The 27,907-nt window shown below is 40.7% G+C and overlaps 1 protein-coding gene across 1 annotated transcript in view; it reads right to left on the reverse strand.

Annotated features, from left to right (window-relative positions):
* KIF5C (kinesin family member 5C) overlaps positions 1–27,907 on the reverse strand; it is a 131,196-nt gene that overhangs the window by 34,253 nt on the left and 69,036 nt on the right. The window contains 6 exon segments of the mRNA XM_030580769.1: positions 6,457–6,525; positions 9,697–9,872; positions 16,570–16,718; positions 25,673–25,802; positions 25,805–25,811; positions 26,200–26,304. Of these exon segments, the coding sequence (XP_030436629.1) occupies positions 6,457–6,525; positions 9,697–9,872; positions 16,570–16,718; positions 25,673–25,802; positions 25,805–25,811; positions 26,200–26,304 (636 nt within the window).

Raw genomic sequence — 27,907 nt, forward strand, 5'->3', positions numbered from 1 at the left:
GGAATGTGCAAATACATCTTTGAAGAAACTAAGCAAAAAACCTCTGGACCTCATGGAAAAGAAAGCTTAAATCAAATCCTATTATGCCACAAGCTTCAGACAGAAACAAAAACTTATTTTGAGCAATTTCATAGCTTCAAATGCTTTTTCTACTCTGAATTCAATGCTGTTCAAGCTAAGAACCAAAATGAAAAAGACTTCAAGCCAAAGTGTCACAACTTTGAAGTGAACCACATAATAAGCTGTCTAAAATAGCTTGGGGTGTCTTGTGGCATTTTGTTATAAGGAATATTTTAACAGGAAAAACTGTGATAATCATTTTAACTCAAGTTAAAAGAAACTATAGACAGACTTCTTTGAAAAAATTAAAAAATTATTTGCAGAGATCAACTTAAAATAAGCATTTTTATGCACAAACTGTTGATTAATAAAAAGAACACAGGTTTAGCACAGACTGATGGCTGTCTCCAACCTTCCTGTTATACCCATCTAATCCATTTCATTCTCAAATAAGAAAGGACGTAGGTAAGTTTATAGGATGGTGAAGATTATGCAGAGGTCAATTTCACATTCTACTCTCATCTCCTATTCCATCTTAATAAAAAAAATTAAACCATGGAAAATTCTTCAAAATTCAGATTGCACACACTCTGAACTGGAAAACCTCTCAAGTAAAGTTACCTGTAGGAGAACAGTGTTAAAATAAAAGAGAAAACTGAAAAGTATCTCAAAATATTTATTGCTAATAATACACTTTTGGAAAGTCACCAAGTTGAAAAATAGTTTTTTAAAACAATAAAATAAGGCAAAAAGCAGCACCAAATAAAGACTACAAATTTAATGCATCAATTAAAAGAAGGGGTTATTGATCGGGGTCATCCTAATGGCAACATCCTGGACATTTATTCAGGAGATGCTTTTGTTTTTAAGGGTCTCACTTTTTGGGTTGGATGGAGCTTGAAGTGCTGTAGATGTAGTTCTCCTAAGCTACTCACACCCCTTAGTGCCAAATTAGTAGTCGTGGTGGGGGCTGAGGAATTAAATCCTGTTCAGTTTAGCCAGAAGGATAATGAACATGCCATGGCAGTGGACCATTAAAACAATGAAGAAAAAACATGGAGCTCTGAAAGATGGTGTGGTAAGCTCTTCTTTCTACTGCCACACTTTATAGGGGTAATAAAAAGTTAGGTAAGCATGTGGTTGTCAGCCTGAACTACCACTGTGCACTACCTCTTCACCCCCAAGCCTTGAGGAAGTTCAGCTCTAGATACAAAACCAGAACTGAGACAGTATCTCTTCACCTTTTCTTTCTATATATTCAGCATCTAGGAGTTGTCTCAGAGGAAAGCTGGATAATAGAAAGTAAGCCAGTTAGTTTCAGGACACATGCCCCTGCTCCAAAAGTGTGGAAGAGATGATTCACCAGTAGGGAAATGCATCCAGATGGTAATACTGTATCCTCAAAGTGAAGCGTTAGTTAATTTATCAGGACCCAGGGATAGAAGATGATTTAAACAATAATAATCAAACACTTTAAAAGTATTTCTCCACTAAACTGACATGGACTACTCCTTATGATTTATTTAAAATTATTTTGATGTGCTTACCACTGTGGTTTCACAATACCACAAATCTATTGGTGCAATACACTACCTAATGTGTAAGTGGGAATACTACCTTTTACTTGATCACAGGGGAAGGGGGTGGGGGGGAAATCAAGACTTCAAGAGCTTAGTTATCTCATTCTCTACCAACTGATTCACAAAGAAGAGATAACCCTTAATACTGACAGATAGGTGCAAGGAGTTCTCTATCTTAAGGGGTACAGATCTGTGTTTCTGGAGTTCTATTCCCCATGTTTCACAACTTTGAGATGTAAGCTTCACTGGGGGGCTATTAGAAGCAGCGTACTGACTACAGAGGCCAAAGAAAACGAATCAGAATATATAGGAGTGAACAAGTTATTGGCCATCCATCCAAAGGAAGAGTGACTAAAATCTTAGGATGGCTGGAACACTGTGAAAAGTCAATTTATGAACAAAACATACAAAGAAAGCAGACCAGAACAATTTATCTAGCAATTAAGCTTAAATTTAGTACATGAGTTCTATCCCTCATGTTCTAGTAAAGTTTAGGCACGGCCTTCCTGCAAAGATTCAGAACTTCATCTGAGAATACCATATAGCAGTATGTAGCTCAAGTGTATGTACTTTCACCTGAGAAAGAAATAGTTATCCCATGGTAAAGGAATTCTAAGGGTATAATAACAGCATGTGTCCTATCTGTAACATGGTTTATAATAGCATTGAATCTACTAGTTTAATCAGCCAGAAATAAGTGCTCTGGCTAATTAAGGAGAACAGCCACGCTGCATCATATATCAATGAACTAATCACAAGCAGCAGTAGACAGCAGGTGGATCATTTCAATGAGAGCTGTGAGAAGCTTGTCAAGTTTACAGACATGAAGTCAAAGCCTCAAAAACCTTTATTTCCTCTTTTAGAGAGTCAAACTAACACAAATATTGCACTGGCCTCCAGAGGTGACAGACTGAGATCCCCATTAGAAGAGCCAGTAAAGCTTCTAAGCCAGTGGTACAACACTAGCCTCAGGACTTTTGATAATAAAGTTGGTGAAGCAGGAATGAATGCAGAAAAGAAAGAAAATGGTCACCATGGCAGGGATTAGAGGCCACTGAAAACAAACTAATATTAAATAAGGATCCAGAGGGAGGCAGGAGACGAGCTAGAATACAACAGACTCCCCAGTAAACAAACATCCAAAAGGAGAGTGATACAAATAGCCTAAGAACTAAAGGTAGGAAAAGATGCCAGAACCCAGGAGTACAGAAACTATACAAATGGGGAACTAGTGAAAATGAGTGAGATTTGGACACTAAATTAGACTTACTGACATTAGATCCACAAAGGACTAATTCTTTTATTAAACAGAAGTAGATGGCTTAAAACCCTATAAAGTTAAGAATATACATCAGCAAGTTGTAGAATGTAATTTGAAGTATTAATGCCGGCAATATGTGAAATGCAACACTAATCATGACACTCATAAGAATAGCCATACCGGGTCAGACGAATGGGCCACCTATCCCAGTTTCCTGACAGTGGTCAGTGCCAGATGCTTCAGAGTGAATGAACAGAACAGGGACAGTTTATCCAGTGATCATTCCCTGTCATCCAGTCCCAGCTTCTGGCAGAGTATGGGGTTACATCCCAGAACACCTTCATTAATAACCATTGATGGAGCTATCCTCCACAAACTTATCTTATTCTTTTTTGGACATACAACATCCCCTGGCAACAAGTTCCACAGGTTGACACAGCTGTTCAAAGCTGAACAGTCCCAGTCTTTCTAATTTCTCCTTGTACGGATGCTGTTCCATACCCTAATCATTTTTGTTGCCCCCATCTGAACCTTTTCCAACTCTAATACATTATTTTTGAGATGGGATGACCAGAACCACATGCAGTATTCAAGCCTACCATGGCTTCACACAGAGGCATTATGATATTTTCTGTCTAATCAGCTACCCCTTTCCTAATGGTTCCTAACATGGTCAGCTTTTCTGACTGTCACTACAGATTGAGCAGATGTTTTCAGAGAATGCTCTACAATGTCTCCAAGATCTCTTTCTTGAGAGTGGTAGTTGAAATTATGTTTTCCATCTGCCATTTTGTTACCCAGTCACCCAGTTTTGTGAGATTCCTTTGTAATTCTTCACAGTCAGCTTTGGGATTAACTATCTCGAGTAATTTCTATCACACCATGTACCCCTTTTTCCAGATCATTTGATGATTATCTGTTCTATTCATTCCCTCTGAAGAACCTCTCCCTGGCTACTGTGGGAAGACAGGATACTGGGAGAGATGGACCATTGGTCAGATCCAGTATGGCCGTTCTTATTTTCTTATGTAATATGTTGAAAAGCACTGGTCCCAGTACAGATCCTTCAGGGACCTCTCTCACTTCTGAAAACTGACCATTTATTCCTACCCTTTGTTTCCTATATTTTAACCAGTTACTGATCCATGACAGCAGGGGTGGCTCTATGTTTTTTGACGCCCCAAGCACAGCAGTCAGGCAGCCTTCGGCAGTGTTTCTGCAGGAGGTCTGCCCGGACATGCGGATTCGGCGGCGGTTCTGCAGGAGGTCCGCCTGTCCCACACCTTCAGCGTACCCATCGCCCATTTACCACCGAAACCACAGGACCGGCGAACCTTCTGCAGAAACGTCACGGAAGGCAGCCCCCCGCAGCTTGCCGCCTCAGGCACACGCTTGTTGCGCTGGTGCCTGGAGCCACCCCTGCACAAGAGGACCTTCTCTCCTATCCTATGACTGCCTAGTTTCCTTAAGAGCCTTTAGGGAGGGACCTTGTCAAAGGCTTTCTGAAAGTCCAAGTACATTAAATCCACTGAATCACCCTAGTCCATATGTTTGTTGACCCCCTCAAAGAATTCTGATGGATTGGTGAGACACACTGTGTTCATCTAGATTTCTGATAATTCTTTTTTTACATTATGGCTAACCTAGTGAGGAGGGTTTTAAACTAGATTTGATGGGAGCGGGAGACAAAAGCCCACATGTAAGTCAAAAACAAGGGTCAGACTCTAAGTGAAGCATGGGCCATTTTAGGAGGAATAAGGGCAAGAAAAGAGAGAACATTGGGGAAATCAAATCAGTATCTTAGATGTCTGTATACTGATGTGAGAAATATGGGGAATAAGCAGGAAGAACCCTCAAAAAAGAAAAGAGGTGGGTGAAGGAGCAAATTTGGCTCTGTTTAACTGATCTCAGTTCACTTGCTGCACTGGTGTATCAGAGTTACTCTGTATTTATACTGCTTTAACAGCAGAAATTGACCCAAGAAAAGCTTAAAATATTTTTTAAAAAGTGTGTCAAACTGCAAAAGAAAGCACAGCAAAAAATAGAGAATTTAACTCGCTATGATACATTTCACCTCCTCCAAATTTTCCAAAAAAAACCACAACTACATTTTGAAAGCTCAGCAATAGTGATTTAGCATTTATACAGTATTTTACATCTTCACACAATTACTACTGTATCCTCTTACTATCTCTCTGACGTAGGTAAGGCTCATCCCCATTTAAACACACACATTCCTTTTTCTGACACAGACACTGATATAAAGAGATATTAACTGATTCACTTAAGGTCTCAGAGCACATCAGTGGCAGTGCCAGGATGAAAACTCAAGAAAAACTGGTTCCATTTCCCACATACACTCCGCTAAACTATACAGCCTGCCCATCAGTAATTCCCAATCCTAGGCATTACTAATTCACCAATAGTAGTAATTTTTAAAGCGTCAGCATTCCCAAGGAAATCAGGTAATTGGCTAATGTCCACCTTGGCTTGCATTTTACAAGACAAACATACTGAAAAATGTTTTACCAGCATTTCTCACTTTCAAAACCCCAGAGTTACCATCCTCTATATCAGGGGGATGGGGAAAGGGGCAACCTTTTTGGCCCGAGGGCCACATCAGGAAACAGAAATTGTATAGTGGGCCATGAATGCTCACAAAATTGAGGCTGGGGTGCAGGCTCTGGGGTGGAGCTGAGGATGAGGAGTTTGGAGTGTAGGAGGCTGGTCTGGGCTGGGACTGAGGGGTTCGGAGGGTGGGAGGGGAATCAGGGCTGGGGCAGAGGGTTGGGGCATGGGGAGAGGCTCAGGAGTGCAGGCTCTGAGCAGCACTTACCTCAAGTGGCTCCTGAAAGCAGTGCCATATCCCTTCTCCGGCTCCTAGGCAGAGCTGTGGCCAGGTGGCTCTGCATGCTGCCTCATCTGCAGGCACCTCCCCTGCAGCTCCCATTGGAGTGCCGGAGGGGGCCATTGGAGCACACAGGAGCCAGAGAAGGGCCATGCTGTGGCTTCCAAGAGCCGGTGGTGCAGCCCCCAACCTTGCGCCCTGACCGAAGTGGGGCTGAGCCACGCGGTGTGGCTCACAAGCCAGCTTAAAACGGATCAGCAGACTGGATCCAGCCTATGGGCCGTAGTTTGCCCACCCCTACTCTATATTATGGCCCAGCAATACGGTGTACTTGAATGTGTGCTCATTTAGACTTGAAAATCTCAAGGTGACCAGACTAACAAATTTAAAGTTTAAATCCTTCCATCTGTCAGATAAAAGGCAACTGACCTCACACTTCATAAGGCAACTCACATCTTTTCATGTATTTATACCTGCTCCTGTATTTTCCACTCCATGCATCTGATGAAGTGGGTTCTAGCCCACGAAAGCTTATGCCCAAATACATTTGTTAGTCTCTAAGGTGCCACAAGGACTCGCCATTGTCTTATCCAACAGATTTTTAGCCAGTTATGACATCTAGCAGCATAGCTAATACAGTAATGTTAAAAAACAAAAGCTCTTTGTGAAACAAAACTTTTGTAACAAAGGTTCTTTGGATTTTTTACCTCATCTTGATCCAACATTTGTTGTTTTAGTTTCTCAGCCAACTGGCTCTGCTGGTTGATTTCATCATCCTGCAATTTAATAAAAAGATTTATTTCTGTAATTTAGATTTGAACCTTTTTTTCTTTTCTTTTGCAGGACCTAGACAACAGCAATGCCCCAAGATGGAAATGAAATGAGTATAAATAGGCATGGGCAAAAGAAAAAGAATGATAAAGAACAGCATGGTTAAAAAAATACATTAGTGAATAGAAGTCTCAATAAAAATTATAACATGTAACTAAGCAGGCTTGCCTCAGATCATGACTAAGACACTGGAAAGGCAGTAACTGCATCAAACAAACAAACTGGTAACCCTCAATTTGTAATTGTATAACACAACAAGATCTTCAGTGCTAAGATTGCAGACTTCAGTTAAAGGATTTTCCAGACACATATTTATATCTCATCTCTCCCTGCTTACACTGAAAGAGTTCCAAAATCTTGACAGTCATGGTGCCCCTAAAATGGAGGTGCTTTTATAGGGAAAGATCAGTCAGCAGCTTTACTGTCATGTTTGACTTTCAAGAGTTTAAATTAGCTGTGATAATATAAATATTATTTTATAAAAATGCCTGCTGCTCTATTCTGAAAAGAAATAGATTAGATATAGGTTTATTAAACAAGAACTAGGGCCAGCCCTGAACTTCATTAAAAAAAATACATCGTAAAACATGGGATGTGTACACTTTGTTACATTTATATCTTTCCTTCCCTATCAAAGACCTTGAAGAAAACATTATCCATCTTTGTTGTCTACTGCAACTCTAGGTGTTCTAGTCTAGTGACATTTCAGGTTTTTAGTTAAGACAGTATCCTCAGGGTTAGAAATTGTTGTTGAATGCAGAAGTAGAACAGAGATGTCTGACTCCACTGAATATATTCTCTAAAAGCATGGATTCAGATAGACAGGTCAATCCTGGCAGCTGACAAAGTCACTCTCATCCACTCTTGTTAAAAGGGATGTCTATCTCTAAAGCAACGCAGCATCTAAGTGGCTGCTTTTTTGCCCCATCAGAGTAAATCAGAATTCTGAATTTTCCTGGCAGCCATCCTAAACAATAGATTGATTTCTGATGGCAAGGCTAGCTAACTAGTATATAGGACACTTCACTCCCAACACTTAAGATGGTCTTTCAGATTTCCTGTAAACATAAAATGTGGGTTCTTGTGAGTTATAAATGGTAACACCTTGTTTTTATACTAGGGAAAATTACCACCCTTCATTATTCCCTATAATAGTGTAATAATGGATTGAATTGTGCATTCCTATATTTCCTGGAGAAATAAATCGCAAAAAAAGTGCAAGTGACTAGAACATCTATAGTAAGTCCTTTGAAGAATAATATAGCCTGTGTGGGCTTAGAGAGGACAGGGGGAGAGTAAATAGTTAAGTACTTTATGACTAGAATTTACACCTCTTGATAAGCTATGTGGAATATTTGCAATTTCACCAAGTGGCTCAGATAGTATTTTGAAAATCAAATCAAAGATTAAAACACTGTTTGATATTTCTGAGATCAGACTGTGCATGGTCCTTGTCCAAGAGCACAATGGAAAGCACATGTTCAAGTAGCCCTAGCGCACTCTCCCACTGCATTCAGGACTCAGAGACAAGTGCAGTCCCTGTGCTCTCCTGAGTCCAACAGCTTTTAGCTATCAGCAGACACAGAGCCAATGCAGCTTTTTAATGCATGATTTTCCATTTGTGTTGGACAATCCTGATGAATAAAATACATGAGTTAAAATGAAGTTTTGGTTCATGAATATTTTTAAGCAATCCTCAGTTTTTGCCAAAATGTTCATATCTTTTGGCACTCCTAACATATATGCTTATAGTTAAAATCTCCCGAACAGAAGTATTTTCTTTTGTCACCCAAGCCCAACTATTCAGAATGATAGGTGCCCAATAAATTGCTCTCTCATATATTTGAGAAGTACTGATAATGTATTGGACCTGCACAAGACAAACAAAAAACTCCTGTCCCAAGGTACCTGCATTCTAGGAGATTGACATAGATCAGACAAGATGCATTCATTAGAAGACCTAAAGGATGTTCTTAGATTTTACTTGTTAATTTAAAATCTAATATTTGTATCTCATGCTCTCTTCCCTACCTTCTCCTAAATAATGTTGAGATGAGGTGGTAGATAACTGATGTGGGTTCTGGATCTCCTGGAAAAGGTGAGGGATTCAGGAGGAAATGGGTCAGAACCTTACAAATTAATCTCAGTCTTTGCCTAGACTTCAATGAGAGCTGTATGGAGACATACATGAAGACAGTGTGGAGTAAAATAGATGGATACAGAAGATCTGGTGGTGGGACTTTGAATCCTGGATTGCTTTCTACCCAGCCAGAAAGAAAATTCATGGGGCTCATAGAAAATCTGTGACCGCCTCACCAAGTAATTATGTAAAATGGTGGATTGGTAGAGGTTTAGTGAGTTTCAATTATATGGCTCTTGTGCCAAAATTCACTAGATGTTAAAAAAAAAAAAAGAAATCAAACGGGACTGGAAGGCTCTCCCTTGTTCTATTTTCATATCAGCTGGTGTGTATTAAATATCAAGCTGTAGATATCAGACGAGCCTACTGTTTTTAGGATGATTCACCAAAGTCCATTTACTGTGCTGTGCAGTTATAGTCACAGTGGGTCTGCATAAGGGGAAAAAAAAATCCATAGGACCAGTATTTACCATAAACAGAGGCACTCAAGAGTAACAGCATTGAGAACATAAAGTTCCTATACACAACACAGAGAAATCCCTAAAGGAGTTCAAACAGTTCCACACTACAGATAGACTGAAAATGAGCAACTTTGAGAAAGAAAATTGAAGGCATTTAAGATATGCTTACAAGCCAAGAATACACACAGACACTAGTTTAAATAAAAGTATACAGCATAGAAAACGTTTCTTAAAACTATATAAAAAACTGGAATAAGCCAACAGCCCCCTCACCTGTTGGGAGAAGCAGCCTCATAGGTGCCTCTCACCACTATGATGGTAGGCAGCCATGTGCGTCACTCGCAAGCTGTGAAGATGGAGGCTAGGACTATTCTACACAGTAAATAGAAGGGACTACATCTTGAAGTTTGGGAAGGATACAGCACTGATAACGAAACAGCTAGGGACATGTACCCATTGACTGTTGGGAAGCAGTTTACGTACACAGAGCAGACTCAGAGAAACAATTTCCAGACCTTATCATCCAGCTGTCTGTAGAGACTGGTAATCTCTTCATCGTATTTCTGCTTCTCCTCAGTTGAGATGCTGGCAACAACAGGTGCAATGTTGTCAATGATGGGTGTGTTGTCACATGGCTCCAGATTTTTCTGCTCCTTAGCACTGATCTGCTCATCCTCTGGCACTGCTTCTCCTGCAGTGGCAGAGAGGAAACAGTTACAGGAAGCATGTCAATAGATCCATGAGAAATAGAGGCACTTCTGAAAATAAGAGTTAGACAAGAGGCCAGGAACTCAGCTGTCACACTGGTCCCTAGTGCAAGTCAGAGGAGCGTGAAGGAAGAGACCATAAAAACAGCTATTCAGCCAGATTCAGGGATGGGATGGCCACACACCCCCATTGGCAATTAGGAGGAGGAGTTATGGTAAGTAAGAGGGAGGAAAAAATTAGACTAATTTTAAAGCGTATTAGGCTTAAGTATTATTTTCCTCATTTTCCTGTTGTCCTCTCCTTCTCACCCCTATGTATTGCTATAGGAATACAACAGGGTGACCAGATAGCAAATGTGAAAAATCGGGATGGGAGTGGGGGGTAATGGGAGCCTATATGAGAAAGAGACCCAAAAATCAGGACTGTCCCTATAAAATCAGGACATCTGGTCACCCTAGAATACAAGGATCAAACAGCTGCATGAAAACAGCAAACTTCCAATACAGTCACAGAGATTGAACCAGGAAATTGTAACTCTGGGCATCAAACATGCAATAATTTAGATCGGTATGCAGTTGCAGAATAAACCTAGATATGATGTTCTTAAACTTTTTTCTTCAGAAGAATTTTCTCTGAAGAATATTTTCTTTACAAAAACATATGTGCATTCCAATTACTAGTCTGTGCAATTCACTGCAGGAACAGGAAAGTAGTTAATGCCAAAAATTGAATTGATGTTCATTATAATCTGGTGGGAACACTCCTCTAGTTGGTAAATACTGTGTGTATTGTATGGGGTTTGGGAGGGTTAAATTCCACTATCTGCACGAAGATTTTTTTTAAATCTAGAGAATATCTACAGTTTAAGGCAGAACCTACCAAACTGTTGTTCCATAGATCAAAAAACTAGCAGTCCCTGTCAACTCTGCAGACACTATCCATAACACTGCTAGGTAAACAAGTAAATAATGCAAATGTAACAAAACAAAAGGAGACATGGTAATTCAACCCTTGGAGAAAGAATAGGGCCTGAGAGTGTAATGATCAATGTTTCCCAGATGTAATCAGACAAAGTTAGTGAGAAAATAAAATTCTCAAGCTTTAAAAAAATTACAAAATTATTAGACATACAACACAAAATCAAGCAACATAGAAATCCTACATTAAAAATATTCCTTGTCTACATTGCTGAGATCACTTTATACAATTAATACTGAAAATGTTAAATCTAATTTATTTTGCACCATTTATGCTATTGATTTAGCTTTTGCATTTCGCTCATATTAAACAATGAAAGCAGATACTTTCTGCCCTTGGGAACTAGAACAGTGCTGTTATGTTTGGGTTCCCAAAGTGTATAAATAACATCTACAAAAAAAGTTCAAACGTTTTAAAAGCCAAAAAAGAAAATTAAAAAGAAAAACTTTTTCATTCATGTTGCTTTGTGTGGAAAAAACCACCACCACCAAAATTTGGATCTTAAAATTATATGACATTATCCTTCTTACTGGAACACACAAGTCAGATTCTGTCCCTGGGTATGTGCACACTTAATTGGCACTGACTGACTGTCCTTGGGATTTACGCACACATCTTTGTTTCTACTACAGCTTCATTTGGAGAGAAAGTCACTTTTTACGGAGCCTTCCACCAAACAATGCTATTCAGAAGGTCAGCCAGCCAGCCAATAATATATTTCTGATTGCAGTTAATCTGCTTGTAGGCCAGGCCAGTGAGACAGAATTGGAGTTGAGAAAGTGCATACATGAAAAAAAACAAAAAAACAAAAAAACAAAATCACGTTTGCTTTAAGAGCTGGTTACTCTGCATGCAGTCACGCATCTTTGTTCCCTTTTCTAAAATGCTACTGGTCCTTCTAGGATGGAAAGGAGATTTAGAATGTTACATTTAACAAATATACAAGCATATTAGGAGAGGATAAATTCCCAGCACTACACAAGACCCAACACACCAGACAAACTGTCTCCATGGCAATTTCACTGCATTAATGGAGAAATATTCCCTGCACGGAAGTGGCCTGAGTCTCCAGAGATGGCCCAAGAAAGCTATCATTACAGTCAGTTGACTGTAATAAGGAAGACAACCACAAAGAACACCTAGGGAAAGAGAACATTTATATAAATGGAAAGGTTTGATTTCTCCTGCTTTCATCAAAATCAAAAGCAGTTGCCTCCTCCCAATGAAGATTTTACATTTGATGCTCAGAATGAGTGTAATTGATCTATCTTCTGACCACAAATTCAAAGGTTTTCATATCTATCCATGCCAAATTACTGGTGTGCATTTACTTCAGATTACCAGCGTTTTTTGTGTGTTGCATACAATTAACCTTTCGATTACTAGCTGCAGAAATACACAGGGATTTGTCTGAAATAAAAAAATGTTTTTGTAATGACCCCATTCAAGTGGTTTTTCCCATAATTACAGTTTATTTTTAATAAGAAAAAAACTGCAGTCAAGTATTAAGTAAAGATAGTCACAGTTAGCTATTTGTCAAAATTTCACTATTTGTCAGAATGTTGGAGTAGATAAAATCCATGTTGAAATTTCAATCACAGAAACTATCTACCAAATTACCCTCTCTCCCACTACATGAACTGAACCCTATGCAGAGAATGGAATAGCAATTCCACTCTTTGTGCTACTCAGAACAGCACATTTACTGATCTCCACAGAAATTCCATCTGAAAGTCACAGGAGGGCAGACAATCAGATTGACAGTCTCTAATACAGTCTAACAGATGCTCATTCTAATGCCAAACTTACACCTAGGAGATAGCCAGCTATACTAGAGGCACCAGAAAGTAGAATTCTATGCTGGAAAATAGTAATTAAAAAAATAAAAATAAAGATGAGAAATTAATAAGATTCTTTATAAATGTTTGTATCTACTCTACTGTGCCTTCCTGTGACCCCATGTGAATTTTAGTACTTATGAAAAGATATTGTAAACTGCTTGCAGTCTTGCCAGCTGAAATAATGGGTCTCGCTCCAAAATCTGCTGTGCAGCTTTTTACTTCCAGAAGTGGTCAATACGCTGGAAGAGAACAGAGCTCTGTGCAATTAGTGATAGCAGTTCCAGAGGCCAACTTCTGCATTCAGCTGCACCAGTGTAAATCTAAAGCAGCTCACTAACTTCAGGCAGTTACTCCAGATTTACACTGGTTTAACTGAAAAACGAAATTTGGAGCTAGATGCCTTATAATAGTTGTACGTACTGTTATTTTGCTAGTTTAATTATTTTGTAACAAACCACAGTGAAAACCACATTACAGAAGAGCTCCTACAGGAAAAAAAATCTTAACGTTACATTTTTTGTTCATAAATTTCACACATATTTACCAAGTAAATGCTATACGATTTCATGACTACAACAGCCCAGTTACTCCAGATGTACCTAATTGAAGGCCATAGTACTAAATAAAAGACAGTATAATTTTCCATTCATTATGCAGTTAGACAAGCAACTGTGTAATTGCAGCTATCAGATGACCATTTATGCTCTAGAAAAGTTACCTGAAATTGTGTTCATTTGCAGTAAATGAATTCAATTTGGCGCTTAATATAGACAAAATCATTTAATCACAAATTCCTTCATTTCTTTTGAGCCAAGCCATTAGAACACACCAAATTTGCAGGTTAAAATTAAACAAAAGACTGTTTTCAGATCTTGCTTCACCCAAAAAAAAAAAAAAAATCGATACCAATATTTGACCAAATGCAGAAAATGCTCTTGTCCTAAAGTTATTACAGACAAGTATGAGCATGAGAGGGATGACCAACATGTCCAATTCCAATATTACTAGTATCTGTATATAGGATTTTTTTTAAGCTTTGTTGAAAACTAGGATCTTCCTTCCACCTATGGATTTCCAGCAGCATGAACATTTCACCTGAGTGTTAAAGAGTCAGGAGATTTGTACCATACCAGGAAATGAGCTAAACCAGTGGAGGCAAGACTAGGATGACCCAGACAATGGCAGGCATTCCTAGGCTTGGCTGCAAGTGGTTACAGCCTGATGGTCAGATCAACAGTTCCAGTTGCTGTGAGGTGGAAGGTGCCATTAATTAGATGTTTGTTAAGTGTGATAAACATAAACGTAAAGCAATATTGATTATTTAGGCTTGGGGTTGTTTTGGTTTTTCATATTTTAAGTTTTAGTTCTCTGTTACATATGTTCCTAAAGTGTGCAATAAGAGACCTGAAACTTTAAAAAAAAAAATCCATATTGCAATAATTTATATTGCTTATACAGACTCCTAAATTGTTGTTCATGGACTGTTCCTAATTTTCTCAACTGCTAAACAGCATTAAGAGACACTAAAAATATATACTTCCTTAATACTACTTTTCCTCATAAGCAATGATGTAGTTGCAACAGACATTATGCGATCATAAATCTGAGGGAAGCAGTCTACATACTTAGGAAGAGGAGGAAGCAGATTGTTCATGAGACTTTCTCTGTAAAATATGGCCCTTGCTATGGAAGAGTTTGGGACCTCTGTTTTATCTACTCTGAATTGGATTGGTTTGGGAAAGTGACAAGCTAGCTTTTGAAGAATATCATCTCTGTCCTCTCTCAAACCCTTAGAAGAGATTGTGACCACCTCTGATACTGAGGGTATGTCTACATCTAAAATTTTGCAGCGCTGGTTGTTACAGCTGTATTAGTACAGCTGTATAGGGCCAGCGCTGCAGAGTGGCCACACTTACAGCAACCAGCGCTGCAAGTGGTGTTAGATGTGGCCATACTGCAGCGCTGTTGGGCGGCTTCAAGGGGGGTTCGGGGAACGCGAGAGCAAACCGAGGAAGGAGACCAGCTTCGCCGCGGTTTGCTCTCGCGTTCCCCGAACCCCCCTGCAAACCGCAGGGAAGGAGACCTGCTTGCACGGAGGTTCGGGGAACGCGAGAGCAAACCGGGGAAGGAGACCAGCTTTGCCGCGGTTTTGCTCTCGCGTTCCCCGAACCACTCTGCAAACCGCAGGGAAGGAGACCTGCTTGCTCGGGTTCGGGGAACGCGAGAGCAAACCAGGGAAGGAGACCAGCTTCGCCGCGGTTTGCTCTCGCGTTCCCCGAACCACCCTGCAAACCGCAGGGAAGGAGACCTGCTTGCTCGGGGTTCGGGGAACGCGAGAGCAAACCGGGGAAGGAGACCAGCTTCGCCGCTGTTTGCTCTCGCGTTCCCCGAACCACCTGCAAACCGCAGGAAGGAGACCTGCTTGCTCGGGGTTCGGGGAACGCGAGAGCAAACCGGGGAAGGAGACCAGCTTCGCCGCGGTTTGCTCTCGCGTTCCCCGAACCACTCTGCAAACCGCAGGGAAGGAGACCTGCTTGTTCGGGGAACGCGAGAGCAAACCAGGGAAGGAGACCAGCTTCGCCGCGGTTTGCTCTCGCGTTCCCCGAACCCCCCTGCAAACCGCGGGGAAGGAGACCTGCTTGCTCGGGGTTCGGGGAATGCGAGAGCAAACCGGGGAAGGAGACCAGCTTGATTACCAGAGGCTTCCTCAGGTATGCTGGGATACCTGCTTATTCCACGGAGGTCAAGAAAAGCGCTGGTAAGTGTCTACACTTGATTACCAGCGCTGGATTACCAGCGCTGGATCCTCTACACCCGAGACAAAACGGGAGTACGGCCAGCGCTGCAAACAGGGAGTTGCAGCGCTGGTGATGCCCTCCAGATGTGTACACCTCCTAAGTTGCAGCGCTGTAACCCCCTCACCAGCGCTGCAACTTTGTGATGTAGACAAGCCCTGAGATAAGCACAGAGGCAGCTAAGGCTGCTGTTCCCCATAAAGGCAATGAAGGCACCTGCGGTCACAAAGGGTATGTCTACATTACAGTTAGACACCCACAGATGGCACAGGCCAGCTGGCCGGACTCATGTAATTGAGATACAGAAATATGGGCTCGAGCTGCAGACTGAGCTCTGTGACCTTCTCACCTTGACTCCTGTCTGAGTCAGAATATCTACAATGCAATTACACAGCCCCTTAGTCCACTAGTCTGGGATAGCCAGGGGTTTTAATTGCAATGTAGACATATCCCCTAAGGGCAAAAATGATCTAAAGAGTCTAAGGAGCGATTAAAATGGCCAACTTTGCAGAGTGGTGATCTTGAAAGGAATTATTCTGCTTTAGCACAGTGATTCAAAGTGGTAAGCAACATCAATTAAACAAAGGCAGAAGATACAGCAATACGTCAATTAAGCTGCTATGAACATCCATCCCCAAACTCAAAGGCTTTCAAGTTTCTCCAAAGACACCATGGTGAAATTAGGTACTCATGAAAGTGAGTCTTTAGCACAGTTCTGACACTAGTACAATGTAGACAGATGCTGTGCAAACTTCCTTATACAACTGTCACTCCAATTCAATCCTGATTTATTACTTCCTATTGCAGTGCTGGTATTCCTCTGAGCAAAAAACCTGCTAGTTATGGTCAAATAGAGGTAATATTCCATTTTTTCTGGTTCTGTAATATATATGGACCTAGTAGACTGAATAATCATTTATCATGGAAGTGTATTACCAGTTCATCATCATTTGGAAATTTTGTATTTTTCTGTGTTGAAAACTTGTATGACTGTTTTGCAATTCAAAGAAAGTTTTAAACATCTAGAATGAAAAATAAATACATATTTTGTTTCATCGTTTCTTACCATTTCTCCACCTATTCAGTTCCATCTCCAGATGCTGGATAACATTCTTCAAACTCTTGTTTTTGTCTTTTTCCTTTTCATATTTTTTCTTCCACTCTTCTGCAGTCAGCTCTAGATTCACAGAAACTGTGTTCTTAATAGTCTTGGCTCTGTACAGTAATAAGGAAGGCATGAAAATATAAGTGATCATTTAATTGTTTTCATCACAATATTTCTCAGTGTAACATAGCAAGGATTCAGATTTTAAAAAACAGAACCAAAACACGGAATGCCTGCACCTTAGGAAATAAAGTACAGTGCCACAGGTCACTCTTCTCTTAAACACCTTGGAGCTTAAATATAAAAAATGTTCACATAGCAAATGCAGCAACTGATTAGTAAAGGGATCAAGTCTCAAAAAGCAGATCCACTCTGAGGTACAGAAGTTAAAAAAACTCTTTAAATTAAAAGCAAACAAAAAACCCACAAAAACCATGCTGCAGGAGGTATTCAGCATCAGAAAGTTTTGCCTTAATTTTCTTCAAGTTAATTAAAACTCAAGTCTGTGAAGAATTCTCTCTCCTTGGTTAGAAGAAGGATTCAGCAAGTAGAGTTAGGAACAGATTTTCATGTAAATTTTGTAATTCACCTTGGACAATATAAAGTAACACTGTATACCACTTTAGCACAAAAATATTAAATCCAACTGAATTTGCAGGGGAGGGGTTAAGTAGGCAGAACATAATTACCCAAACTGTGATGTGTTGGGATGTCATGGCTAACCCTGTTCTCTCAAAAAGAGAAAAAAAAATCTTTAGTGACCACAGCTAGTAAAAATGGATAACTTTACTTCCCTTCTAAAGATGGCTCCTTCAATGGCATGCTGCTCCCTAAAGCCATCATATGGCACTGTCTCGGAACTTACTAAAATCACAGCACAACTACATGAAGAACGCTGGCCTTTCCCAGGGTGTCTCCCGTCCAGATACTGACCAGGGCCAAAACTGCTGAACTTGAGAGATCTTGCCTGACGTGCTCCAAGAGGGATACAGGCCATTAATACTAATAATGTTTAAATTGTTGGTGCTCAATATCTAAAGGCCTTTGTGTGCCTTAGAAAAGCATCCACAATTATAAACAAAACCATACGCCTTATTATACTGCTAAGGTAGGAAATAAGCAAAACCCTAATACACATATCAACAGTAAGAATGAATGAAGTTGACACAGTTGCAGTTATTTTATTCCAGCAGTGACTGCAGTTTTGCACAAAATATCCCCACACAACCCACCACCCAGAACATGCAGGACAATTAGCAGGGCATCTGCTTTTAAATAGATGTTTTCTAAAATAAAAATGAGTTAGGAATAGAACTGAGCAAATAACTGACTTTTCAGTTTGGGGGCCAAAGTGAAAAAAAATTGATTTGAACCTAAAATTGAATTATTAGTTTTTTCCTCACCAGAAGGGGGGGAAATTGTTTTGGTTCAAACAAATATTTTCTTCAACCATATACAAAAGTTAGTTTTTGTTTTATTTTGGATCATTTTCAGGTGGTTGTGGAGTTTTTTTGTTTTTTTTTTTAAACCCTTTTTTTTTTTAAATCTAAACTTGGAAACAAAATGCCATTTTGAAATGAAAAGTCAAAACATTTCATTTCAAAACTGTCCAAACAAGCAGTTTACATTGAAAAAAAAAATCCCGCTTTTTTTTTTAGCTGAAGCTATTTATTAAATTCAACTCAAATTAGCAAATAGTTTCAGTGACATGAAAAAAAAGCAGTTTTCAGTGAATTTACTATTCGCCACACAAATATCAGGCTCTAGTTAGGAAAGCTACAGTGTTGACTGCCCTTGGATTGCTCAACTATAGAGCCAACCAGGGTGAAGGCAACATTATCAGGTTAAAGAAACTTCAAGCAAAGGAATATTAAGTACACCTAGGACAAGCAATTTAACAATCAAAAGATGCAGCGTGTAAAGCACACATTCAGAAAAGCTGATAATCAAACTACTTTTCTAAATAGATTATGTCCAATGACTAGCGCAGAGACACAGGATAATTACTAGCTGAAAAGGCTAATCATTGTAATTCTTTTAACAAAAACTTTCTTCATGGCTCCATTAAGTGATTCTAAAAACATGGTTGATAACAAAAAACCCTGAAAACATTATGTCAGCAACCTCCATCTCTCCCACTGCTCCTCCATATCCCAACCACTACATAATCTATCATTCTCACTGCAGTTTTTGCTGCACGTTGAATGCAGTAGTTTTATTACTTGCATCTTTAGCACAGAGAACTACCCTCTGCCCTTTTTACTATGGTATCCCTATGAATACTCCAGGGCTGTCTCTGAGCACTGTCCTGTTATTCTTTCAAGCCTGTTTCAAATTTCCATTCCCATGGATTGTTCTTCACCCATTACTAGTGTCATACTGTCAATAAAAACAACAAGGAGTCCGGTGGCACCTTAAAGACTAACAGATTTATTTGGGCATAAGCTTTCATGAGTTAAAAACCACTTCTTCAGATGCATGGAGTGAAAAATTACAGATGCAGGCCTTATTATACTGACACATGAAGAGAAGGGAGTTACCTCACAAGTGGAGAACCAGTGTTGACAGGGCCAGTTTGATCAGGGTGGATGTAGTCCACTCCCAATAATTGAGGAGGTGTCAATTACAGGAGAGGGAAAGCTGCTTTTGTAGTGAGCCAGGCACTCCCAGTCCCTATTCAAGCCCAAATTAATGGTGTTAAATTTGCTAATTAATTTTAGTTCTGCAGTTTCTTTTTGAAGTCTGTTTCTGAAGTTTTTTTTTCCAAGTATGGCTACCTTTAAATCTGTTATAGAATGTCCAGGAAGATTCAAGTGTTGGTGTCACTAAGCATAACCCTATATAACTCGGGAGGGTGGAAGGCCACAAGAGTATGGAGCCTTCCTGGTTTTAGGCCTCAGCAGACAAGAGTCCCTCCATGTTTGAACTTTAATCGACCTAAAAGGCCAGGTGTAACAGCCGTTATCAGTTGCAACAGTTCTAACTGGTCTAAAGCAGAAATAATGAGGCTTGTGCACCTTTAGCAGAAGGACAAGATAACTTGCAGAAGGAAAACTTACTAACGAGCTGCTGCGGCCAAGATTACTTAATGCACCTGCGCTTACGGAATTGCTACAGGGGGAGGAAGGAGGAGGAGGGAGGGGAAACGGGGGATTGCTAGTCAGTGAGAAAAGTTCTCATGGATATAAAGGAACAGACTGCTTGTTTTAGGTGTGCTTGATCTGAGTCAATCTCCCTGCACCGCTTTGAGATCTCAAATAAACTTGGTTTGCTTCTCCACCCTGGTGTGTTTATTGGCGTGGCACACCAGGCGACGGACCCCCCCGCTGTTGCTTGGCCTCAGGCAGTTATCTGCCGGCAACACAAGTGCTCTGCTGGCTTTTGTACCCTACTCAGTATTGTAAGATGGATCTAAGTAGATGACCGTTAATCCTGGAAAATGTAATCACTTAATGTAAAATGTTTTAAAGGTGGGAAAATGCGGTTTCATCAAGGATCTAACCAAGGCCTGGAGGACACTCAAGAAGGAAACGTGAAAATTATGATAATCCATAATCCATTCAGCAATTTTCCCTTAATATTTAAATCTTATCCATAGCCTAATCTGCAAATAGCCCTACTGGAGGAAAAAGATGCACAACCAAAAAAAGTGTTCTCTTTCCGGTTTCCTTGGCGGCTGAAGGATAGGGATAGAAAATGTTCACTGTAAATATTAATATTAATTTCCTTTCTAGAAAAGCCTTAGAGAATAGCGCCACATGCAGGGTAAAGCTCCTTCTGTTCAGTTGATCTTAACACAATACAGCAGCAAACATCACATTTGTATGTTATTGTTCACAGTGAACTGCTCTGCATCAGGGGCACTATAGCTCCTGTTTTAATTCACTTATGCATGATTGAGGTGGGGGCAGTTATCTGTCATAGTGTATCAGGACAGAGAAGGGCCATGTCTACACTACCACTTATATGGGCAAAACTTTTATGTCGCTCAAGGGTGTGAAAAAACCACACCCCTGAGCGACATAAAAGTTTTCCCACATAAGTGGTAGTGTGCACAGCAATATATTGGCAGGAGAGCTTCTCTCGCTGACCTAGCTACCGCCGCTAGTTGGGGCATGTCATAAACAGATAGTTAAGGGTTAATGTCTCTTTTACCTGTAAAGGGTTAACAAACAGTGAACTTGGAACACCTGACCAGAGGACCAATCAGGAGAAAAAGTACTTTCAAATCTCGGTGGAGGGAAGTCTTTGTGTTGTGTTGTTTATTTGTCTGTTGTTCTCTCTGGGTTCTGAGAGTGACCAGACGTACATACAGGCTCTCCAATCTTCTGTTCACATTTAGTAAGTACAAAATTAGAAAGGCAGTTTTAGTCTTTTGATTGTTTTCTCTATTTGCAAATGTGTATTTTGCTGGAAAGATTTTATCTCTGTTTCTTGTACTTATATACTTAGGCTGGGAGGGAAGATCCCCCTGGTCTAAGCAAAGCTAACAGACCCTGTAACATTTCCCAACTTGATTTTACAGAGACAATTTTTACTTTTTTCTTTCTTTAATTAAAAGCTTTTTCTTTTAAGAACCTGCTTGATTTTTTGGTTATCTTGTGTGAGACCCAAGAGGAGGGGGTCTATACTCACCAGGGGAACTGGTGGGAGAAAGGAGAGAAGGGGGGAGGAAAAACCTGATTTCTCTCTGTGCTAGTCACATTCTCTCTCTCTCTCTCTCTCTCTCTCCCCCTCCGGGGGGGGGAGGGGGGGAGGTGAATTTCCTCTTTGTTTTAGATTCACAGAGCTTGAATCTGTATTGCCTCTTGGTGAGGGGAAAAGAGGAGGGGGGAAGGTGACATTCCCTCTCTGTTTTAGGATTCAAGGAGGTGAATCACAGGATCTCCCAGTGTAACCCAGGGAGGGGAGTATCTGGGAGGAAGAAAGGAGGGGGAAATGGTTTATTTTCCTTTGTTGTGAGATCCAGAGGGTCTGGGTCTTGGGGTCCCCTGGGAAGGTTGTGGGGGGACCAGAATGTACCAGGCACTGCAAGTCCTGGTTGGTGGCAGCCTATCAGATCTAAGATGGTAAATAAGCTTAGAGGAATTCATGCTGGTACCCCATCTTTTGGACGCTAAGTTTCAGAGTGGGGGTCATACCATGACAGGGGGTGGTTTTATTATGTTGATGGGACAGCTCTCTCTCCAGTCATTGGGGTGAGATGAAAAAAATCCTGGGATCAACACAGCTACATCACCACTGATTATAAACAATGGAGTATCCTGTTAGTCTCCCAACAATAAGAAACATTATACATGATAAAAAAATAAAATATATCTTGAGATAAAATTGCTTTTCTCTCCTAGAAAAATACTTAGCATTTTTAGCATGGAACTTTGTTATTTCTAGTTTTACAGATGACATAGTAAGTGAAACAAACTCACAGCACTGCGTCTATCATTCATGCAGCAGCAATCAAGGCTCTCCTTAGCCAAACTGTTCTGAGTCAGACAGTTTCTAAAAATGGATTTGCCTTCTGAACAGAAGGTTCATTTTTGAATCCCAGGGCTTGTCTACATCACAAAGTTGCAGCGCTGGTGAGGGGGTTACAGCGCTGCAATTTAGGAGGTGTACACATCTGCAGGGCATCACCAGCGCTGCAACTCCCTGTTTGCAGCGCTGGCCGTACTCCCGTTTTGTCTCGGGTGTAGAGGATCCAGCGCTGGTGATCCAGCACTGGTAATCAAGTGTAGACACTTACCAGCGCTTTTCTTGACCTCCGTGGAATAAGCAGGTATCCCAGCATACCTGAGGAAGCCTCTCTGGTAATCAAGCAGGTCTCCTTCCCCGCAGTTTGCTCCGGTGTTCTCCGAATCCCCCCCCAAGCGGGTCTCCTTCCCCGTGGTTTGCAGGGGGGTTCGGGGAACACGAGAGCAAACCGCGGGGAAGCAGGTCTCCTTCCCCGGTTTGCTCTCGCGTTCCCCGAACCCCCGTGCAAGCAGGTCTCCTTCCCCGGTTTGCTCTCGCGTTCCCCGAACCCCCGTGCAAGCAGGTCTCCTTCCCCGGTTTGCTCTCGCGTTCCCCGAACCCCCCTGCAAACCGCGGGGAAGGAGACCTGCTTGCTCGGGGGTTCGGGGAACGCGAGAGCAAACCGGGGAAGGAGACCTGCTTCCCCGCGGTTTGCTCTCGCGTTCCCCGAACCCCCGTGCAAGCAGGTCTCCTTCCCCGGTTTGCTCTCGCGTTCCCCGAACCCCCGAGCAAGCAGGTCTCCTTCCCCGCGGTTTTCAGGGGGGTTCGGGGAACGCGAGAGCAAACCGCGGGGAAGGAGACCTGCTTGCTCGGGGTTCGGGGAACGCGAGAGCAAACTGCGGGGAAGCAGGTCTCCTTCCCCTGTTTGCTCTCGCGTTCCCCGAATCCCCCTTGAAGCCGCCCAACAGCGCTGCAGTGTGGCCACATCTAACACCACTTGCAGCGCTGGTTGCTGTAAGTGTGGCCACTCGCAGCGCTGGCCCTATACAGCTGTACTAATACAGCTGTAACAACCAGCGCTGCAAAATTGTAGATGTAGACATACCCCCCGAGAGATGAAAATCCAAAAACAGAAACTGGACTATCGATGTTCAATGCACTTCACTACGGCTGTATAAAATGAGGTTTTGATACATATATGGCACTATCTACACACAATGTAATTAATCCCCTCTAACATTACTGGAAATGAATGTGAAAATCATTTCCAGTAATGTTAGAGGGGATTAATACACGCTTATGAAGGGAAAGTAGCTTTCATGTTCTTACAGCTTTAAAAATATGTTAATCTATATTCATCTAAACTGAACTGCAAAATTCTTTGGTGTCCAACTTGGTGTGTTCTGACCTTTATCTGTACAAACAGGCAGTTCAGTGTTAAACTCATCTAGGCCCCAATCCATTGAAGCATTTACTCACAGGCTTCAAGTTAAGTACCTATTTAACTGCTTCACCGGATTGAGGCTCTATCCAAAAAGGACCAGGGACAAGCAATTTATTCAGACAGATGGGGCTGGCACAATAGGGACTATTTATTTTGTTATGTTATGAGGAGGTCAACCATTGAATTCAGTTCATTCTGGTGAAAGCGAAAAAATTACGGATATAAAGATGACAGCAATGTGACCCCATCATACTGTTTATCAGTAACCCCCTGCTTCCAGCCTCTAACAGCGGGCAGTATGCAAGCCAATAAGCCACAACTACTGATCTATTACATAATAATTATAAAAACATTGCTATTATTGCATCCTAATATTTGCATTTACTCAGTTTCACTACTCAGTTATCACATTATCAATAAGGAGCAAAATGTCTCCAAGAAATGTAATTTATTTTTGCATGATGATACATATTTAAATGAAAACAAAATTAATGAACAAGAAAATCTTTAATAATAATCCCTCAGTCTAAGCATAGAACTGACTATTGCTCCATTTTATAGTGATTTTTGAATTATAATTTTGTCATAACTACAATGGGCCAGATGTTCCATTCCCACCAAAAGCCCAGAACGAAAGCCCCCATAAAATTTTCCCTGGGGAGTTCTTCCACATGCACCTATTCAAAGTGAGCAGTTTATGGTGCCACAGAGCAGGAAGGGGACAAAGACCCTTCTCCAGTGGCAGCAGAACTCACATAAGTCAGTCACGCTTTCCATAGCTTGTTTCTGTTTTGCCATGTCTGGGTCCTATCTGCCCTGGCTGGGTCCTAGCAGATGCCAAGGGCAAGTTAATACTGGAGTAGCATCAGAATGTCCATAAGGGGAGAGTGCTGCAGAACGGCTCCACTCATTGTCACCTCTGGCTCCACCCACTAACTGCCCCACACAGCAAAGCTCCAAATGCATAGAGGGGTGCATGCAGTTGAGCCTTCTCACCTTCTCCTTTGCCCCCTCACCTGCTCCCCTCCCGATATATTGCAGTCTTTATGCCCCTTTCTGTCTATATGCAAAGAAGGCATCACCATCAGGCACCGATTAAGAAACACAGATCCCATCCTTCTGCCACTGAAGTCAATGGTAAAACTCCTATTAACTTTAATAGAAGCTGGAATGGGGCCATAATGAATAAAGCTTTGCTAGGTAAAAATTTCCACATTCTTCTACCATCCCATATAAAATGCTCCTTCAGAAGGGTGGGTTTTGTTGCAAATTGTGCACCTCAGGAAACATAACCCAATATATAATACAAATAGTTAAGTAAATTATATTGCAAAGAGCAATTATTAGCACATATTGTTTTGTATATCAGTCATACTTTCGGAAATTACTTGTTTTGTGTAGTGTATCAAAGACTCCATAGATTATAATAAAAACACTAAATTATTCAATGACTCTGGCTTTTTTTTTTTTTTTAAATACAAACTCCCAGCATGGACTTCACAGAACTGTTTCCTGTGGACCAGTGTGACACAAAATTTTCATTCTGACCATTTTCATCCTTGCCTTCCTCTCCAGAGATCTTTAAAAGTGGCAAGATCCTATTTATGCATAAACCTACTGAAATAGACATTACACACAAATCCACATTATACTCCTCCTAAGAGGCATCAGAAAATGCTTCCTTTGCAGTCCCACCACGTACATCAACGTGTCACTCAAGGGAAAACTAAACCTTAGAAGCTTCAAAAGTAGCCTCAAGTGAAAGCTTCCCAGATGAAGCGAAACCAGAAGTTGGCTACTTAGTTAGCTTGGGGATGAAAAACACAGCGCTGTTGCCATTTCCACAACATTTTGAAGCAATGCTACTGTGTTTAGTCCTTCCAAGAACAAGAATTGGCTTTGAACTCTTGACCAGTGTAGTTTCCTGCCATCGTAACATTTATTTTTTCTTATAATCCAAGGAACAACCAAACCATTTGTATTTCTGTAGCATCCTTCAGGACAAACTAAAACATTTTAACTGTAGTTTGTACAGAAACTGCAGCCTCCATTAAAAACGGATGTCCGCCTAACACAGTTCTCTTCTAAACACTCTGCAGTTCAACTGGTTCAGAAAATGCTGCCAGAGCAAACAAAAGAAACAATGTCCAGGCCAATGCTGGGACTCACCTTTGTCCAAACATTAGGGTAGACTTGGTTTCTGCTTCATTGAAAATGGAGGGAGAACAGCAGATAACAATGGTAGTTCTGCAGTTCCCACCTAGGGAGTCTTGAAGAATTCGGGTCATTTTGCTGTCTCATGGGTTTTCTAATTGAAAGACAGACAAATTACTTTTCAAACAATATTTTTAATAGGCACATTAGAAAGAGCATGATGTGCCAACGATTTAGACTTTACTGAGTTGCAACATGTGACACAGGTATACTTGTTTTAATTCTACTAAAATGTGTTGTGCCTCCTAACAGCTCAACTGGTAGTCATTAGGAGTTAGTTTTCATTATACTTTCTAGATTAAATAGGAAAAGACAGTCTTACATTAGTTTACAGTTCAAAGCTAATATTTCCCTTTCTCATTTCTAAGTGGAGATGTCAGCTTATTTTATGTATCCATGGTAAAGAAAGCTGACTGACAAACATATCTTATTATTATTATTATTATTATTTAGTAGCACAAAAAGTAAAAAGGATCACTTACAGTTCCCTCTGCCAAGGCTGAGATCACGTTGCCCAGAGCAGACAAAGACTTATTGATATTTTTAGCTTCATCAAGAACAGAGCCCTCTGCTCCAGTTTTGCTGACCTACCAGATAACAGAAATAAGTCAGACTACACTGTCAATGAGAGCTTGTGCAAACAACATTACGATACAGGAAGAGACAATGGAAAAAAGTTACAGAACCCTTGGAAGAGAAAAAACATTATCCTCAAACTAAAGAAGTTATTTAAAAATGTATCTAATACTTTTAAAGCATCTTAGAGAAAGTCTATTTAATGGCATTTTCCATCTTTCTCTTGGTTCTCTTCCCTCAAAATAGGAACACAGTCTATGGGTGGGTCCTTACTTGACCAGTTCAATGGAAATTTTAAGAAGTGTAGGATCAGGCCATATATTTCTTTTAATTGTACTGCTGAAGGTACAATATATGCCTGATATTACTTCTGCATCCAGCCCGGGAAATGGATGCGACCTCATGGACAAGTGAAAAAATTGCCCATCCATGAACAGGCTAGCCTACTGAGAGGCTGCATAATTTCAGGTTTTCTTCTGAATGCTCCCAAACCAATTTAACAAGTCTCAAATCTGTGAATTTAAGGATGAAGGGAAGCTAACTGGGAACACATTTTCCAAACTGCTATAACAATATTCTGAATTTTCTAATGGACATAAAAAAAAGTATGCATGAATTCATTTTAAGTGAAAGTGCTTTTTGCTGCCACAATGTAAAGGCAATCTCCAATTGAATTATCAACCAATATATGAAGAAGGCTATTTTACCAACCACGCAATATACTGCAACACAACATTTTATTTTATGCATTTGTCTCTGAAGAGAGAAAAATAAAGTCTATCACCATTATGGAAGAGCCATCTATACTATTTAAGTTTGATTATTTCTCAAACACTTAGTGCGAAGTGTGTGGGTGGAGAGCATGGGGAAATGCAACAGAGTCCTAAATTAGATCTGAAGTAATCGATCTAATTGTAGAACTGATAAATGAAATTGTTTTTAATTGTTCACTTTATTAATGTAACTTCTGTTCACCATTCACTACACTTGCCTACACTGTAACTTCTGTTCCATATTGTAATTCAAACCCCATTTTAAAACACTCACTCCATTTTGTAAAAGCTTCCTCCAACCTTCATTTTTGCAAACCCTGCTGTAATCTTATTAGTTTAGTTTAGATGTGTGAATGAGGTATGTATGGATGCCAGAATCAACCTCCAGCCCCAGCCTGTCTTGATGAGATAAAGTTCAAATACCAACGGCTGAAGACCTAGACAACAGCCCTAAACAAAGTAAGAAGCATCCACCCTAAAAAGAAAAGGACAACAGAACAACAGAAGGAAGATCAAAGCCAGATTCAAGGCTGAAAGTCATGCCTGCGATTGATGGGTGATCAATCTAAACCCAGAGGCAGCGTGACACAGCAAGACCTACAGACTTTGAATCCAAACTAAAAGCCTATAAAAAAGAAGGGTGAGATGAGAGACTCTGGGTAACATTCTGCTGCCGACATGGAAGGACATCAGTGCCTGCCCAACAGAGATCCAGCTTGTCCTTGTGCCCAGCTTTCCTGGCCAGTTAGCTGCCACAAGCTACGAACCCAAGCTGCAAAATCAAGCTATGAACTTAAGCTATCTTCAGGACTGGTAACTATGCAGCAGCTGCAGAACATCT

This window comes from Gopherus evgoodei, chromosome 11 (genome assembly GCF_007399415.2).
Source record: "Gopherus evgoodei ecotype Sinaloan lineage chromosome 11, rGopEvg1_v1.p, whole genome shotgun sequence".
Taxonomy (NCBI): Eukaryota; Metazoa; Chordata; order Testudines; family Testudinidae; genus Gopherus; species Gopherus evgoodei.